Source organism: Orbicella franksi, chromosome 4, assembly GCF_964199315.1.
Source record: "Orbicella franksi chromosome 4, jaOrbFran1.1, whole genome shotgun sequence".
NCBI classification, from domain to species: Eukaryota; Metazoa; Cnidaria; class Anthozoa; order Scleractinia; family Merulinidae; genus Orbicella; species Orbicella franksi.
In genome coordinates, this window is record NC_138148.1 from 30,951,331 (window position 1) to 30,969,800 (window position 18,470).

General features: G+C 39.2%; 2 protein-coding genes across 2 annotated transcripts; one reads left to right on the forward strand and one right to left on the reverse strand.

Annotated features, from left to right (window-relative positions):
* The first annotated feature begins 235 nt into the window (after window positions 1-235).
* Window positions 236-4,961, forward strand: LOC145485701 (protein dispatched homolog 1-like). The gene is made up of 4 exons (XM_081464324.1): window positions 236-384; window positions 923-1,058; window positions 1,302-3,912; window positions 4,137-4,961. Exons 1-4 carry the CDS (start codon window positions 236-238, stop codon window positions 4,475-4,477), a joined length of 3,237 nt encoding a protein of 1,078 aa, XP_081320450.1. The 3' UTR covers window positions 4,478-4,961.
* Window positions 4,962-5,125: 164 nt separating this feature from the next.
* On the reverse strand, window positions 5,126-17,142 carry LOC145483930 (uncharacterized). Its single transcript, XM_081462500.1, has 22 exons — window positions 16,571-17,142; window positions 15,923-15,973; window positions 15,538-15,666; window positions 15,350-15,424; window positions 14,682-14,785; window positions 13,940-14,226; window positions 13,676-13,719; window positions 12,445-12,487; window positions 12,075-12,142; window positions 11,853-11,945; window positions 11,428-11,457; window positions 11,258-11,330; window positions 10,812-10,954; window positions 9,984-10,133; window positions 8,474-8,571; window positions 7,958-8,056; window positions 7,773-7,841; window positions 7,237-7,329; window positions 6,866-7,006; window positions 6,434-6,528; window positions 6,245-6,298; window positions 5,126-6,040 (listed from the first exon to the last, which is right to left on the reverse strand). Exons 1-22 carry the CDS (start codon window positions 16,730-16,732, stop codon window positions 6,015-6,017), a joined length of 2,127 nt encoding a protein of 708 aa, XP_081318626.1. The 5' UTR covers window positions 16,733-17,142; the 3' UTR covers window positions 5,126-6,014.
* Between the last annotated feature and the right edge of the window lie 1,328 nt (window positions 17,143-18,470).

Consider the following 18,470-nt stretch of genomic DNA (forward strand, 5'->3'; position numbering starts at 1 on the left):
TGCTTACAAAGGTTTTTAATCCCCAGTATTTAAAATTAACCTCGAAAGAGACTTATTCTTCTGAACCAGTTAGGCTTTAAGTTTCTTCGATTATTTTAAATTTGGATTGTTTAGTCAAGTTTTCTCAGGTTAAAACACGTCTGGCTGTGTTGTCTTTTCGCCTTTTCGTAGGGCGAAGCTGGAATTCTTGTTTATATGACCAAAACAGCAAATTTTCAAGCTAAGTTTTTTAGGTATGGATGATCAGCAGCTTTGTAACCCGGCGATTATGTTAAAGAGCGAAGGAGTTCAGAGAACTGACGAAGAAGACAACAGAAATAACAGCGAAGACAATGCGGGGTTGGAGCAACATAACCAAACTACAAACCAGTGTAACATGCCGAGGTAATAAGTTTTTCATCGTCTACTTTGCCCAAGGCCGGGTTTCCCTATGGGCTTACACTGTAAATAAACACGCAGGCAAATAGAGTGCTGGCAGTACGGATTAGCTGGACTTGGTTATTCCAGCTTCTAATGAGTCCTGCCTTGTTGATTGTAACTTCCGATAGACTAACATGATATGCATGTTACAACACTGCATGATAAACTAGCGTGCTGTCTCTTCCCAACACTCCCCCCCCCGCCCCCCCACCCCGCCACCGCGAAAAAGTCAACTTCTTTGAGGAGGCCTAATCACTCCCGAATGCTGAGCCATCCACTCGACATATTGAAGGAGAAAGGTTGTCAAACGTAACTTCACCAACTTGTTAACTGGTAAACTGAATTTAAAGCCCGTTCTTGTTCGGTTCACTGCTCTACTTCAGGAACCTAAGGCTGTTTAGTTTAACAGCCGTGAAACTGTGCCAAAACAAGTATTGAAAAAAAGTTAAAAAGTATTGAACAGTAGATAGTGTTAAACCCAAGTTTTTATTTTGCTCCCCAGGTACTCAGTAGTTCTAGCAGAGTACCCGTATGCAGTGTTCTTCGCGACCTCATTGGTGATCGTGATTTGTGGTCTCTGCTCCTTTGTCCCTCAGTTTAATGCTCCTGAAATTCCAGATTTTTCCACTCCAGTTATGGTAAGGTTATGCCTTGTTAAATAATTTTTCATTTTTATCTCAAAGAAGCAAAACTTGCATGAAACATTTGATTGAGTAATAGTTTTAGCAATTGTAAAATAAGCATAAGAGATTATATTAATCTTAAAAGCACATACATGAGAATCACAGTGTTTTGATGTGCACATTTGCGCATTCGTCTCTCAGTGAAAAACAGACTGATCTCTAATTGGGGTGTTTCTTTTTTTTACCTAATTAACTTAGGGGTTTGAGCCTCGTGGAACAGTAATCAACAAACGATATCGCACGATGCTTGCGCTCGGGAAGGCTGCAAATCGTGGACTCGTTGCAACCAGTCCGAAACAAGATATTAATATCACCATTGGCAACGTGTCTTCACTTGTTGATCTACTTACCACGAAGACAACAAAAACCCGAAGGGATGAAAAGCTCGGTCAGGTTAACAGCAAATATCGTCTGGCCATGTGTGACAGTCCAAATGTCTTCATGAAAAATAGCATTACCTACAAGATGGTTTTCGCGTCGATAACTTCAGGTGGTGATTTGTTCAATGTTCCTGATCTTCGGGCTGTATGTCGCATGGAAGAACGAGTCGTGCGGGAGACGGACGGATTTCAATCAAATTGCTACAGAAGAAACATCCGTTATGGCACTGTAAGAGTTAGCGAATGTTGTCCTAGTTGGTCAGTCGGTAATTACATCGCAGCTCTTTCAGGGAGATCCTCTTGCCAAGATATAACTTCAGTTGATGTAGCACGGATATTAACGTTACTAAGGCAGTGCGCACCGTTTTTTAACAACGCTTCGTTAAAAGAGAATTGTTGGAACTTTAAATATAGCATTGGATATCCCGTTTGCCAAGGATTACCCATAGAGTGTATCAGATACAACGCAGTGCACAATGTGCTTTACTACCTTACAGACAAAGACTTCTTCGCCCCTAAGGGAGACAAGTTGCTATATACAGCGGTATTGAGTCCGGCGATGAGCGATAGACATTTTAGAAGGCAATTGTATGAGAAACATATCAAGAAGGGGCAAGTGTCAGATGGAGGTGTTAAATTAGTAGGAACGGAATTTCATTTTTTAAAGTACGATATGTTCAACATCATGTTAATGGCAGACATCATTTACCCTTCTATTGCCATGATGATTATTCTACTGATTATGTGGTTTTACACCGAGTCGGTTTTGCTTACGTTTCTGTTAGTGCTTTCCGTTGTGAGTGCGTTGATAATTGCCTATTTCTTGTACATGATCGTGCTGGGTTTGAAGTTTTTCCCATTCCTGAACATTACTACTTTGATATTCCTGGTGGGTATAGGAGCTGATGACGCCTTTGTCTTCACTGACGTCTGGCGCCAATCAAAACAAAACAACCCGGGCGCATCGCTGACTCGAATCACTGCTGACACTTTGAAGCACGCATCTTTATCGATGTTCGTTACCAGTTTCACCACAGCGGCTGCCTTTATTGCCAACTTCAGCTCTCAAATAACCACCATTAAATGCTTCGGCATCTACGCAGGTATAGCCATTCTCTGCAAGTTCAGCATGATGGTCACGTGGTTTCCCGCTGTTTGTGTCATAAACGAGAATGTATGTGCTTCACGGTCCTGCACTAAGGAGTCTTCAAGTCAAAGAATGAAAGTGTTCTATGAGAAGTACGTAGCGAAATTTGTTCGCTATTGCTTCAATGAATTTCTACCTCGAGTGGTTATAAAAATGCGGTTTTTCTGGATAGTCCTCTTCTCGCTTCTTACATTAGGCGGTTTAGAAGTTCTTCTCTTCGAGCCAGGATTCCAGCTTCCGACATCTTCTGATTTCCAGATGTTTGAATCCGAGCATCCCCTGGAAGCGTACGAACTTCACTTTAAAGATAAATTCCGTTTCGAGACAAGTCCTTCACAAGGAAGCGCGACTTTCCCAATCGATATTTTTTGGGGGATTAAGGCAATTGACACTGGAGATTACCTTAACCCGTACGACCATGGCACAATTGAATGGGATGAGGATTTCGACATCACGAGCAAGGAATCCCAACAATGGTTTCTGGGTTTCTGCGAAAGGCTTCGTAAGCAAGACTTTTACGCCACAAAAGAAGGTATAAAGAGCTATTGTTTTCTAGAGAAGTATTACAATCAAAGCTGTGAGGATCCGCTGACGCCGCATGTCTCCTATTACCCTTGTTGCAAAGATTCGCCCTTTCCTTTCAACAAAACCGTTTTGGATTCCTGCGCCATTTCAGCAAACGCTCGTGCGCAGATTTTAAAATACAAGAGACAAGACTCGACCATAGGAAGCTTCATTTACGACAAACACGGAAATCTCAAGGGTGTGCACATGCGCGTGAAAAGTAATGTGAGAATTTCGCGCGCGTACGAACCCGCGCACCAGTTCTGGGAGCGCATTGAATCCTGGATGGAGGATGAAACTAAAAATGCGCCAGCGGGCATGCGCAAAGGCTGGTTGATTAGCACCATGGAATTTTACGACTTGCAAAGAAGCCTCTCTACTGGAACACTGGTTTCCATGGGTATTGCCATAGCAATGGCTTTCGCTGTGATGTTGCTGACCACTCTGAACGTTCTTGTCAGCATCTACGCCATATTAACAATCATTGGTATTATTTCTGTTACGATCGGCTCGTTAGTGCTCAGTGGCTGGAAGCTCAACATCTTGGAGTCCATAACTATGTCTGTCGCAGTTGGTGTCTCCATTGACTTCGCGATGCATTTCGGGGTAGCCTACTGTCTTGCTCCAAATAAGGAATGTAGGAAGGCGCGCGTTCAGTTTTCACTGTCCCGGATGGGATCCGCCATCACCATGGCAGCTGTGACAACATTCATTGCTGGTGAGTATTTATTAAAGCTGTATGGACTATACTCCCCCCCCCCTCCCCCCCACTGCCTGAAGGTCAGTTCGACACCAGCAAAATCAAAATTTCAGTTATCACCCCTGCCCTCGTATAAAATCCCCGTCATTCACTTCCGACTGTTCTTATCAATCAATGCCGTAGAGTTTTTTTTTTTCACTTAAGGAACTTTGTCAGTATTATTGTTTTGTTGTTGTTTTCAGGTGCAATGATGATGCCGTCCAGAGTCCTGTCCTACTTACAGATGGGCCATTTTCTGATGTTGGTCATGACCGTAGGATGGGCCTTTTCGACTTTCTTCTTCCAAGCCCTTTGCTGCACAATAGGACCACAAGGGGATTGGGGACAATTCAGCTGGAGCGACATTCTTTCGTGGTGCTGTAAGAAGACATCGGATAGGGCGCCGGGAAGGGAAGAGGCAGTGTTGTTAAGAGACGAGTGCGAAGCAGACGAAAATGCCCTGGAAATGACCAGCAACAATGGTAGAAAATGTGTTGTCACCAATGGTATGCACATCGCCAGCAAACAAGTGACTTCAGTGTGACCTCACTCAATCGGCAAGCTCATTCTTTGCCATATTGTGTCAACCGCTATATAGATGACTTTTTTGCCATTGAGGCTCATCAAGGGCAAAAAGATAAATAGCTTTTATTTGAACATTTTCGGTAAAAAATAGATTCGTCGTGAGATGAGTGAATCCGGGGAGAAAAGCAATTCTAGTTTACAAGCTGCCAAAGAACAAAACAAAAGATTTGAAGGTAGAAATTACGTGATATGGAAATTTCAAAAATTCCGGGTGTGCCGGGGTATTTTGCTGTCAAAACTGACACACTAAATATAGAAAGCAGCTCAGCGTATAAGCAAACTAAAGGATAAAGGAAAAAACATCTACGAAGAATTAATTCCAGTGTTTCTAAAATTCGGGGTGGGGTAAGTTTCTATGAGGTCTTAAAGTTCGAGTTAGTGCAAGAAGATATTCTACATGTAGTCTCCTTAGGCTTTTGGTTTGCAGTAATACTTCAAAACGAAGCATTCTCTTGGAATATTGCCAAGAATTTTGTATTGGTTTCCCTTATCAAGTATTTAGCTTCAACAAACTTGATTGTTTTTGCACGAACATTTAATAGGAGCTATTAATTTAATACAAACTAACCATTTAATTGAACGAGAAGTGGTGTGTGTACAACTGATTTAAAAGGGTATAAAACTGTTGACAATGGTAACCAGCTGCAAATATCAATTTCATTACAAGTTAAAAACAGTGTTTTGTTCTTAAACGTACTTTGATTCCTTTCTAGTAGAAATTATCATTAACGGTAATCTGACAAAAGTAATAAAACTGTGTTCTAGTTTTACAATGTATGTGATCCCGATCTTGTTCTTTTAGAAAGCATCAAAGTGTGTAATACTGTATCATATCAAACTTTATACCATGCTATACAAAATACAGCCAATCAGATTACAGGAAAGCCGTTGTATACTCGACGATACTAGTACGAAGCTTCCTATCGTTCGCTGCGCGTATGTCGCATTGACTGTGATGGCTATTATTCAGAAACTGATACCTTTGTTTAGTTTTAATTACTGACACTGTAACGGCAACTTCTTTACAACTGCGAGTTGGATGGACTTGAAAAGTGGTTCAACTTTTATTCAACAGCACATTAATATAATAAAAACCGGTCTTTATTAACACATTTTACACCATATTAAAAATGTTATAATATTAGACTTATAAATTATTCAATATGGTAAAGCCTTGGGCTGGAGAATGATCGGCGACCTTGAAACAAGGATATTATGAGATTTCTATGTAACAAATAACTACAAAAACCCTGTTTTCGAATTGCGACTACAAAAATGCTACTTGTGATTTCACTTCTTTTTAGGAAAAGCACCTTAACGTCCGGCAAGGGGGTGTCTAAACATAGCGTTCACGTCTTCAATGCAATTGCCTTGCACTGTTGAGATGTCAACGCTAGTCAATTATTCAGGCATTTCTGATTGCATGGCAAACTCCGGCCTCAATGATATGAAGGCTGTGATGTTTACATCAAGTAGTGAGTGTTTTCAGTCCAATGTTACCGTGCAGACAGACGAGGAGTACCTGCGAATAAAACTTAACGTTAACTTCTTTCAACTCAGCGATAAAAATACAGATTCTTCCTACTGGTTTCCATGCATTTCTCATATCATGGGTAAAAAGAATTTGATAGCAAATCAAATTACTGATCTGTTGCTGTACAGTTCTCTTGACTACTGTATTGACATTACATGTTCATCAATGTTAGGGCTCGTTACGGCTACGTACCTGGCATTCTATCAGGTCTGATAAAATCTTGACCAGTGGTTGACAGACGAGGTGCTGAGGACAGAAGAAGAACGTTACAGTCAAAAAAGACTGACTTACTGAATGGCCGACCGACCGACCGACCGACCGACCGACCGAGTGAGCGAACGGGCGACCTACTGACAGAAAAATGTCAAAATAGCAGCAAACCTCCTGAGTGATGTTTGTGGAAGTAGTGCGAGCTCACTGATAAAGGGGCAATCCTTTTGGCCATCTCTATAGTGCGTAACTGAGCGGACGTGAATCTGTAAAGAAAATTCGCACACAGTTATAAATCTCGAGCACTGGACGTTAGTTAACGTGGTTCGAACATTTTGGTAATGTTCTTATCCCGTACAACAATTTCTAACTCTTACATCTCTCGATAAAACCACTTAAATGAAATATATTGAACAGTGCTTTGTTTAAATATAATTAGCCAAGTTACATTTGCGACTTTGTTTAAATTTTCAACCGAGTTCACTGCTGGGAGTAAATGAACTAAATCATGTGATTTCGTCCAGCTTTTCGAGTGGACTGAAACATGTAATATAAAATTCTCCAACAGTGGTTACCATTTGCAAAGTAATTGAATTAATCTACCTTCTCTGTTCTAGTGGGCAGAAGTCCGCCTTCATTACTGAAGAAGCCACCGGTTTAGTTCCCCGACTTAGGGGGAGGTCCTTCGTCAAGTGTTTGGCAAATTCTTGGTAGTCGATGTAACCAGTATGATTTGTATCACATCTGAAATATTAATGTGTGATATGTAGCCTGGTGAGCGTAAAATCGCAGATTTGCTCTGGTAAGTGAAGGACTGAAGCTCTTTAAGCCACGAAAAATTGTGTCAAAACTAAATTTCTCGTTGCCGTTAGCAACCGAGTTCAATCTTCTTTTAAGAGCTCTGTAACAATGAACAATTCAAATGACATGAACGACTTCGAGTATGAATTTCAAAACAACGATTTTTTACTCACATTTCAAAGAGTTTTTCAAACGTGTCCTGGTCCATGTCAGCTCCAAGGTTTTTCAGAACGGCTCTCAAGTTATCCTTTGAAATTGTACCACTCCTGAAAAAAGATCAAACAAACCGAATATAAGAAAACTATTTTCTCGCTTTCTCTATGGCCTGGCCGATCAAAACTGAGGCAGCGTCCATACTGCGCCGGAGGAATTTCAAAAAGGGAGCTTTAATTCTCCGGTTAGGCCTACCGTCCACACTAATCCGTCACGAAAACGGGGCTTCCGAAAACGCTCTTCAAACCGTAGGAATTTGAAAACCGGTCGGCTTTGCGTTTTCGTGTGGACGGAAAACATTTTGAAAGCGAAGCTTTCGAAAACGATGACGGCGTAGTGTGGACGGTGACTGTCTCACTACTTCTGACGGGAGGTGAAACAAATTGCACGCGCAGAAACAAATTACACCTGCAGAAGTAGTGAGTCAGGCCCCACTGATCCACATCAAATGTTTTCAGATTCTAGAGAACAGCTGAAGTAACTATATTGTACTTACAAGCTTGTGTCAAATTCCAGAAAGGCTTTTCGCAAGTTTGTATTCATCGGATCCCGTGGATTAAAGAATCTGTGAAAATAAAACGTTATATAAACATAACAGTTTCTACTTCGTTAATGCATGTTCGAGTAAATGAAAAAATAAATTCTTCTTTAGAAGAGTATATCATAGTAAGGCGTTGATACCTTTGTTGACTTAACTGCTGTATGTGATTCTGAATCATGGACACTTTATCTCGTGCAGGGATGTTTGACACACTATGACTCCCTTGTTCTGCCGATTCACTGTAAATGAAAAAAAAAATACGATCTATTAATGCAGTATTGATCAACTTGAAGTTAACCGCCTTACGTAGCGTGTTTGTAAAGCTGCGTTTTCTGACGTTAGCCCTTCGTCAGGGCCAAGCGCTCTGCTAAAGTTCGAAATCATTTTTATAAACTCCCTACGAAAGGCGGCCATTAATTTACCTTTATTAACTAAGTTCAAGTTGATCAATAGCTGGGAAGCTGCAACATTGCGTAAAATCTCGCAAAAATGAGATCAAGACTGGTAATGCTGACAATGATGTTTTGTTTAAGAAGAATCTCCTACATGTAACTACATCAACGCGAAGAGTCGATTGAGATTTAACCGGCAATTAATGCAGCGCTATCAAGGATTTTGCTGTTTACTTTCTTCAAACCTTTCCACGTTTAACTGACCTTGGATAAACATGAGAGTATTTTTGTTCAGGGCCCTCACTTCTCCCAGCGGCAGGAAGAGATGGATCAAGGTGCAATGATGACAAGAACTGGTCATGCTGGAAAAAAAAAAAATAAGATATTGACTGTTAAGATCCCAAGGGGAACAGGAAGAAAAAGGCAAGACGTGGCTGATAGATTGCGGTTAATATAGAAATTCTCACATCTTATATCGGTTTTATCCATGCATTTTGTTCTAATACCAGTCGTGAGAATTTCACTTTTGATTCCTTGTTTCCACTGTCGCATATTAAAGAGAAACCCGCCACAATCCGGGACAAAAGTAGATGAGTGGGAAGGGGGACGGAAGGGGGGGGGGGGGGGTGGGGGTTTATAGAGGGGTCAGAAATCAGAACCTCCCACTTCCCGTACCCTGCTCTCCTGCTTCCCGTAGCTTTATCTCCCAACTCCCGACCTCGTTCGTTCTGCCCCCGTCCCCTGTAAATAAGGAGACTCAAAACACATCCTAGTTATTTAACTGCGCAATCCTTAGACGTTTCTTTTCCTTTCTTCCTTTGTTTTCAGCCTTGCTCCTCTCACTCTAAAAAGGCTTACGCGACAAAATTTCACGACCTATGACGTAACCACTGTAAAAGTGTTTCCAATTTTACCGGAAGTAAGCCTCAGTTTTTCAGCTCAAGGGCAAATTTTCGTTTTATAGTCGGTCCAGAAGTCTCAAAGTAAGCTAATGTAAGTCAAATAACATTTTAGGTTCTAATTTTTGAAAGTATTTTAATGTTTAATAAACTAGTCCCTCTTTCTTACGACTCCCGCTTCCCGCCCTTTCCTCTCCCGCCTACCGCCCCCTACTCTCCCGGGCTCCCGTCACCCTGTCCCCCCCCCCCCCCAGATGAGACACGTTCAAGAGTTTGTCCTCCCTACACTCCTCAAATATTTCGCTCCCTTCCCCTCTTTGGAATGTTGTGACCATGTGAGTGTCACCCCTGTTTCATAAAGGGAGTTTTAGCAATGACGACGGCGACGGCGACGCCGAGGACGACGCCTTGAAAGAAAAAGTGTTCATATTTTACTCTCAAATGTCGCAACTGTGTAGATCTTTTCAGTTCGCCTATCGGTCTAAAAACTTGCTCAGGCTAAATATGTAATGACAGCGTTCACTTCCAAAGGAAGACACGAAAAATTTGCCATTGCGGTTCACGTTCTCCAAAATACGTACGACTTTGACATTTCACGTTGGTGTTTTGCAGAAGACGGCAAAGAAATGTACAAAGATTCAAAACGCACGTGCAGGACCATTGTTCTGCTGATTAAACTTTTGTTTGGCTACGTTCTCGTTGGCGTCGCCGTCGTGGTTTGCTAAAACTCCCACTGATTGGGAGGGTGGAAGTGGCTATAATTTAACGAAACAGGAGTTTTTTCTATCAAGGGAAGTAATAGATGTCGGTTCGAAAACGCTCATTTGCAAAAATGTCCCTGCATGATTATTAGTATTGCTCCTGAATTTTTGCACCTGTTCAGTGTGCTTGGGCTCCTCATCTGAACCAAACTGAAAATGAGTGCTCCTGTTATCTTGAATTCTCTTCTTGCAATCTGCTTTCTTCTCTTGAAGCTTGGATGTTGAATCACCAGTCACCAGCCCTTCAATAGGAATAAACTCCTCCTGATTTAAAAAAAAAAATACCGTAAACTTCCGAAAGTAGCGACCCTCGTAGCGCAATTAGCAGCCTTTGGGGCTCGTTACTTTCGAGGGGTCGTTACTTTCGGGGAGCAAAAAACATTATATAAAGTTGGTAGAACTTGACTCTTCTTCCAGTTTAAATCTCCATTGCTGCCACATGGGTGATCGTGAGCTCTTCATGTCTAGACCGTGTTGTCAGTAGTTAAGAGGAAAGTTAGCTACTGTAGTACTGAAGTACTGTTTGTACTTCATGACGCACTGCTACGTTAGTTTGCTGTAACAATATCTCGGTGCACTGGTCGAGATTTCAATTTTAGTTTGAAGAAACATTCCTTTTAATGCGCTCCCGCTGAAAATGTTACTATACGTAACTTTCACCCGAAAAAAATTAATATGCTATTGAACATGTTGAATCTAGGTCTCACTATTTTCAGGGAGGAGGTGTGGTTGGGGGTGGGTTCGCTACTTTCGGGGGGTCGCTACTTTCGGGATTTAATAGCGACCACAATATTTTGACCTCACGGGGCTCGTTACTTTCGGAAATTTATGTTAGACAGAAGGAATTTTAAATAGAGGTTCAGAAATCATTGCCCTTCACCTATAAATCAGTAGTGTTACAAGTAAGCACGACAAAAAAATTCAAGCAAAATAGAATCATACCTTAGTCTCAGAAGGTAAGGGCCATAGTGGTGTCCTTAGGAGGGCCCCATCACTGTCCAGATATCGATATCTACTTTTGGGTTCCTTCTGGGGGCTCAAGTAAGGAACACCCTTTGGTGGAGGTAGGTAGTCAGCCCCTGTCACTAGAGAACCAGAGGCACATGGATTAAAAATTATGTTTAAACAAAAACAGATAATTCTTCTTCTTATTATTATTATTATTATTATTATTATTATTATTATTATTATTTTTTTTTTTTTTTTTTTTTTTTTTACATTTTTACATAATTTTACTTCTTTCAATAACAAAGGTTTGATCTGATGACATATCAGATCAGACGTAATGAAAATATTATTATTTATATCCTATTTATTAAAAAGACAGGTTTTCAAATAAAGCATAAATTGGGTTGATTTGTACTTCACTGTCTTCCTAAACCACTTACTTGATGCCTGTCTGTCACCAGGATGACGCATGGCATTACATGCTAAAACAACAGCTGGAGTATTATGACGATCCTGGAGATGAAGAAGAAAAAAAAAGTCTAGCATTGACCAACATTTGGGTTTTTCTGGCCACGAAACATTTTAAAGTAAAATTCCAAAGGATACATACCCTATTGAATTTAGTGTCAGCAGCTCTGCCCTGAAAAACAAAATCTTTCATTATGTCTCTCTTCATCTTGAGTTTTAAACATTTGAAATATATTACAAACCTCCATCATATTCTAAAACTTTCTGAGTTATAGAGCAGTTTTCATTTGATTGTCGGAAAGTAATTGGTTCTGCATCAACTAGGCTACACAGTTGGCTTAAAAAATTCACGCCACTTTTCATCCAATCAGAAGTAAAAACAAAACCTGATTTCTGACTCACTCGCACTCTTTTCCCCGCGCTTTGCGCCACATACATGTAATTACTTCCAGTTTTGACTGGTTCACTGGATTGTCCGTGTCCTTTGTGATTGGCTAGAGTGATTACTTTGGTTTTGGTTTTAGGACACTCAATTGAAACCTGCTCTATGGTCTTAAATGAAATTACCTGGCCAATTTCCCTAATATGATTCTTGTGATTAACAAAATCAGTCTTGTTTGTTGAGCAAGGTGGCAAGCAGTCCTCAAGGTTTGGAAGAACCTAACAGTTTGAAAAGAAAAAGATTAATATAAGAAAGCAAAAATATATATTTTTAACTAATGTTAACCCAGCTAACATAATATACATGTGAAAAATATTGGTTACAGCACAGCACAGCAAAATAAATACCTTGGAAGAGATTGGAGGAGGAGCAGGAAGCGGTTTAATCAGGCATTCTTGTTTACCAAGCATGAAATCTAGGGATATAAATAAAGAAGTTTATTAGTTAGCTGTCATGATGGGGCAGACCTTTATGGTCACACTTGCCCTGTCATTTTTTTTTTTTTTTTTTGGCAAATTGTTTTGTTATATGCCATCCTGGCCAGGACTGTACAGTCTTTAGAAAGAGTATCACAACCACATTAGTTAACTAATTTATGCAGCACATGATTCTGATTGTATTATAGAATAAAGACTCTGCTTTCCTACAAGAAAACAAATTTAGATATCTGAAGTTATGCAACCTTGATTTAATACAATATATTTATTACTATCTTACCTTTGTAATAAAGTGACCTTCTGTCATCTGCATTGGTTCCTAACTGAAAGAAACAACCAAATGTGGATAAAAGAAATTGATAATTTAAATAAATAATGAAGACCTGCGACAAGCTTATACTTATGGTGCTCTCTCAGTATGATTTTTTGTTAGAGCATCTCTGAGAGGTCTGTAAGTTTGACTAGTCTTGTTTTCAATATTCACTATCATTATATCTCCCAGTTAGTACGCATGCCGTGATTGGTCAATTTAGTGAGCCGTAATGTACTGTACGGCCCACTAAAATTTAAAGCTGCTTTTGTTGTCAAAATGTTTTGTGATTTATCGCCAAGTGTTCTTAACTTTTATAGCAAGTAAAAGTTTAAAACTTTCTTTTATTCTAAATTGTGTATTAACGCGTGCTAACAACTTAAAAACAATTTCAACACTTAGTGTTCGTAACATTTTTAGCAGGTAAACATTTAAAACTTTCTTTTACTTCTAAAATTGTGTATTAAAACCAACTAACAATTTTAAATTGTCTAGTTTAGCTTTCGAGGTGCGTCAGAAATTTGAAGCAGTTCTGTGTGAATAGAAATCATTCCCGAACACGTCAGACACCCGGTAGAGATATAATAAATAGCTTACTAACCTTGTTTTCTCAGTCGGTACTGTAAGTTATGAATCCTCGTTTTTTTCCCTTCGATTTATGGCCAACATGGTTCACGCTTGGGCCATAAATCGATGGGGAAAAAACTTGGTCCGGAACTTACAGTACAGCCCTCGAACTCAGTTAGTAAAAGGTATGTACTACATAAATGATAGATTTCCATAAAATCATCAGTTTTACACCAATTTATTATATTCAGTGTGTATTTTTTTAAAAGTAATCTAATTAACAAATTGACGTCAGTTTTTCATGCGTCTGTCCTGCTATTGATGATGAATTTTGCCATAACATTGTCAAAGTAGCTGTGGATCCACGAGGGGATAGCCGAGTGGATCCGCATACTACTTTGACTATGTTAAGACGAAATTCATTGTCCATAACTAGACAGACGCATGAAAAACTGACATCAATTTGTTTATTACCATAACAAACTGTCAAATTGCACATTGTCGCTCTTTGGCACATCGCATAAATTATAATTTCATGTGTCACTCTGCTTATTGACAATGAAAATTAGCCAATGAGCACACAAGAATTCCTGCAGTTATCTTAAAAATGTGTGTCGTGTGTACATGAGCTTACCACAAAGTGAGTGCTGTGTTGATAGTAAGGATGGTTAGGATTATCTGCAAAAGAATAATAGATATCTTGTTGAAATTACCAGATTAACTTCATATTTCAAAAAAAAATAGAAATGAATTTAAAAATTTTGAATTGCATTGTCAATGCGAAAGTTGCCCACCAAGCTTCAATTTAAAATATACTTTGAAATTTTTCAGTAGCCACAGTGATATAATGAAGTATTGTAACATCATCTTTTCATTATATATACAAATAATATTTTACCTCTTGGGTTGACTGGATATTCTTCTGATTCAGCCTGTCTTTCTTCACCTTGCTGCTTCATATCTGTGAATCCATCAGTCTTGCTAGAAAATGGTTTGATGTGGAAATCATTGCAAGTGACTGAGTGTCGCACAGAGCATGGTTCAGCGATATTCCAATCACCTTGTCTAAATACACTTGATTTGTAAGTCTCCAAAGCTGTCTTGGAAGCTGTGTTTATGGAGCCAACTTCTTCTGTAGAGTTTTCTAACTTGTTCTTGAAGGAATGTCTTGTTTCTGTACCATACCTGCAATATTGAATTAAAAACATGAAGAGACAAAACTTATAGACAGCTGGCAGTCTGTTTCTCTCTTGAAATTCAGCAAGGGTTTTAAGGCAAGACGCTTTAGCCTAAGAGGGAATGGGGCTAGACATGGGCGTGGCAGTGCCTTATTCGCTCTCAGTCATACAGTTCTTTTGCATAATTTCACAATGGCTGATTACACTTGTTTAAGTAAACCCTTTGACAAAAATCCAGCTGCCAGCAGACAACAAAACTAATAACTCCCTAAGCTAATCTGTTCAAGCTCAAACATGAGCAAACAGCCTTCTCTCATTTTATTGAAGTTTTTGGTGGATCACGCATTGCAAAGTCACTCAGATAAACCAGGGAAAGTTCTTTTCCACTACACAAACTTCATTTCTTAGACTTTCTGGGTAACTGTATGCAGAGCATAGCCCAAAATTGATGGGTACTCTTACCCATTCAAATCAGCTCCAAACTGAAAATGAGTAGCATTCAGATCAACAGTATGTTTCTGACATTCTGCTCTGTTCTTTGCACTGGAGCCTTGTGCCTGGCCTTTCTGCAAGTCACAAAAATTGTAAATTATGATTATTGGTAATTATTTCATAATAAATAAACAATAGCCTCCATTTGAAGCAGAAATATGCTCAGATATTTGTCCGCCAACATGATCTGTTCTGAGAAGTGAACAGTTTTCTGAGAGTGTAGCTTGAGGAAAACTGCGAGCTTTGAGGAACAGATGATGTCTGCAGACAAATATCTGAGCATATTTTTATGCCAAATGGAGGCTAATGTGTTTATTATCCTTCAAATGTTTTTTGCGCAACACGTGTGGTTTTAAAAAATTGGGAAATTTCACTCAGATATTCCCAAGTTTTTGCCGGGGGATATTCAGCTACATGATGTGTTTAGACCAAACACGTGCAAGCGAAAATAATTGATGGATTATAATTATCGATATATTGAAAGAACTAAGTATAATTTAAAAAAATCATAACCACTAAGGTCTAGAGCATGACTTTTTCAATGTAAGAGGAGAGAAAAATTTTTATAAGGATTAAATTATGTCAATGCATTTTTTCATAAATTCTAAACAATTTTTTAAATTAATAATTATGAATACCTTTGCAAACATGCTGTCATATACTGATCCAGACTTGCCAAATGTTTTATCAGTCATGTACTTAGGAGCAAAATCCTGTTAATTAAACAAAGACCAAATTAAATTTACTCTTAAACAATATTAAAAAGGAATTTAATAAGTCCTACACTAAGTATTACACTATTAAGTACACAATGCAGTTCACTTACAGCAATACTTGTCGATTGGCTAGGAGCAGCTTTAACAGGGACTCCCTGGAGCTTGTTGTCAAAGTCCTTAGCTGTGGTTGCCACCAAGGGGCCCTCCTCTGCACCCAGTACAAAACTGGTGACGTTTGTCTGGCAACATAAACAAGCGCAAATCAAATATAATTGGCCATTATTACTCCACCATTACACTACTTTGCCGTATTTTCCAAGTACAATTAGCTAGAGCAAAGGAGACGAGTTCTACAATTGGTATCACAATTTTGCGAATCGACATTAAAAAAATATCAACGCGATCGGCAAATTTACGTATATTTGGCGTTCCATTATCAATGCAGACAATGTAATAAATCTTTAAACAACTATTGCGCAAAACACAGCAACCTACCCGCACATCCAGTTTCCTGCCATGTTTGACACTTTTATCTACGTCAGGTTTCTTAAACGAGAAAATTCAGAAAATAGCAACAAATTATAAACTCCATGCTGTTGATCGCCAAATCAAATTTCCGTCAATATTAAATGCGACGCACCTCGAATCTCTTACACCACTGGTGACTACTTTCCATTTACAAGCAAAATGACGAAGATTTTCATTATAATATTTCTTTTTTTCATTATTTATAGAGAATGTTACAAATTGTGTCCCAAAGCTCTCGAATCACGCCGGAAATTTTTCAGTCACCGCGATGCTGTTGATCTCGCGTTGCACAACAGAATCGCAACTTCAGTGTTTTGCCGCGCGCGCGCGGAAAAGTAAAGTCAAACACCGCGGACTAGAAGTATATTATCAAGTTATTCATACAAGTTATTCCTCGTTTTAGATACATTGCAATTAAAAGGGGGAGCACAATAAACAATTTTTGCGGTCCTTGAAGTATTTTGACCCTTGACGACCTCGTGTGGTGTGCAAATATTTTCAAAGAAGCTTCCTCTGATTTCTACAGTAGCCGCAGAACGTTAACCATCACAAATGATCTTGATGTGCAATCTTTCAGTCATCTTTCAATTAAGAAAAAACTTGACTAGCGCCTACCTCAAAAGAAATCGAAAAGGAAGTCTTCCAGGGATTCTTCTGCTGAGAATGCCACTCTCCTTCTTGTAACACATGATCGCGCAAAAGAATATCTTTGATTCCAGTTTTTGCACTGATCCGGGACGGACCATAAAGTTCTTTGTTTAAGCTCGTCGTAAACATCGGGATATCAGTTAATTGATTTGTAAATACTACACTTTCGAAGTCCGTGAAAAATATTTACTCTTCTATCCACGAAACAAATAGAGCCTACCGTACTGAATGCAACAAATCTGATCGTTGCTAAGATACACGAGAAATTAAATACCACCTAGGGAGGGGTGGTCTAATTAGAACTTTTGTTACGTAGATAAAGAAAAGCGACGGGTGTTTGAAGGAGGCAGTACAAAAACAAAACAAAACAAAAAGGTCACAGCTGAAAAAGTTTCTTATACGTTCCAAGTCGATGTGAAGGTGAAAACAAAAACCAAGTAAACACATTGCTTGCTATATGGATGCTAACTTCATTCCCTGTTTTCTGGGATTGTAGGTCATTTGGAAGCCAAACATGTCTAAACAGTCTTATTGTACTAATACGGTAACTTAATAACGTACCGCATTTTTTTTATTTGGAAAACAAATGTCTGCTCAAACAGTATATTGATAATTGCATCTCAGTAGTCACTTATTAAGACGCAATCACAACTTGTTTCAACTGCTTTTAAAAAAAATAAGTTTAGTTCGGAGCTCCTGTTATTTGGTTCACATAGTCTTTAGTAAGGGAATAAGGTAAAATTGATTGTCTCCATATTAAGGATAAGCTGCCATGGGTACAATGTTTATCAAATTGAGTGTAGGGACAAGATCTCATGTATGCACACATAATTAATTACGTTTTGTGTACCCCACACCCAGACCTCGGCAGTGGAATTTTTCTATAAACAAGATGACAGCCGATACTCTACTGGCACTAGATTGGCTCTTGTTGCTGTGTTATATTTCCCCTACTCGCATATTGTTAAATAATTATTTTCTCTGTTCAAACGAGTCCAAGCTCTTTCAAATGGACTTATTTGGGTAGCTTCCGTTCCTTACCTTTGGCGCCGCGGGGCACTATAGTATCCATATATGGCTTCTTTTTCTGCTAACGGTTTTCCTTCGTCAACACTCTAATTACAAACACCCTAATTTTATGTCTCAGAAACCCAGGTAGCACAATTTTATATGCACCAGGTAAAAACCAGATGATATTATACTAGTTTTAATATTAATGATGCATTTGTTTCTTGCATAACTGAGACTGGCATATTAGCTCATATTGATATCTTTATCTTATATTCAACGTTAACAAAATCGTTTGAACATTCCTCACTTACCCAAAACTGGCCTTATAGATAATTTCTTCGTCAAGTCATTTTCGTTGGGTTTTCGTGACCTGTTCCGGGCAGTGTTTATTTTTAGCACACACTGGTCTAAATATATAATGTGTTTGACATGCTAATGAATTTTTAACCAGTGTTTTAGGGGGTTTCCATCGAAACAGAATCAGTCCTAAGACACGTTGCAAAATCAAATTGTTAACGAAGTGACAACATCGTCCCTCTTTTCGCGAAGTGTTTTTTGTTCCAAACCGTAAAATGGAAGAGTAACAAGAGAAGACAAGAGAACCATCTGCCTCAGACAAGGCTACTTGACATGCTCCACACAATCAACCGCTGAGCGATCTGAGTCTGTTGTGTCGCTGAATCCTTTGGAAAAGGGTTTCTCGAAGGGAATATCGCTTGTTTTGGTTTGAAATTTCAATGTGTTCGTCAGTTTTCCCTTGCATTGATCAATGCAGGGATTGAAAAACGATGGTGAATGAATCGGAGGCTAATTCGGGAACGCCAGAAGTGGTACATTCAAACCAGCTGCTAAAAGG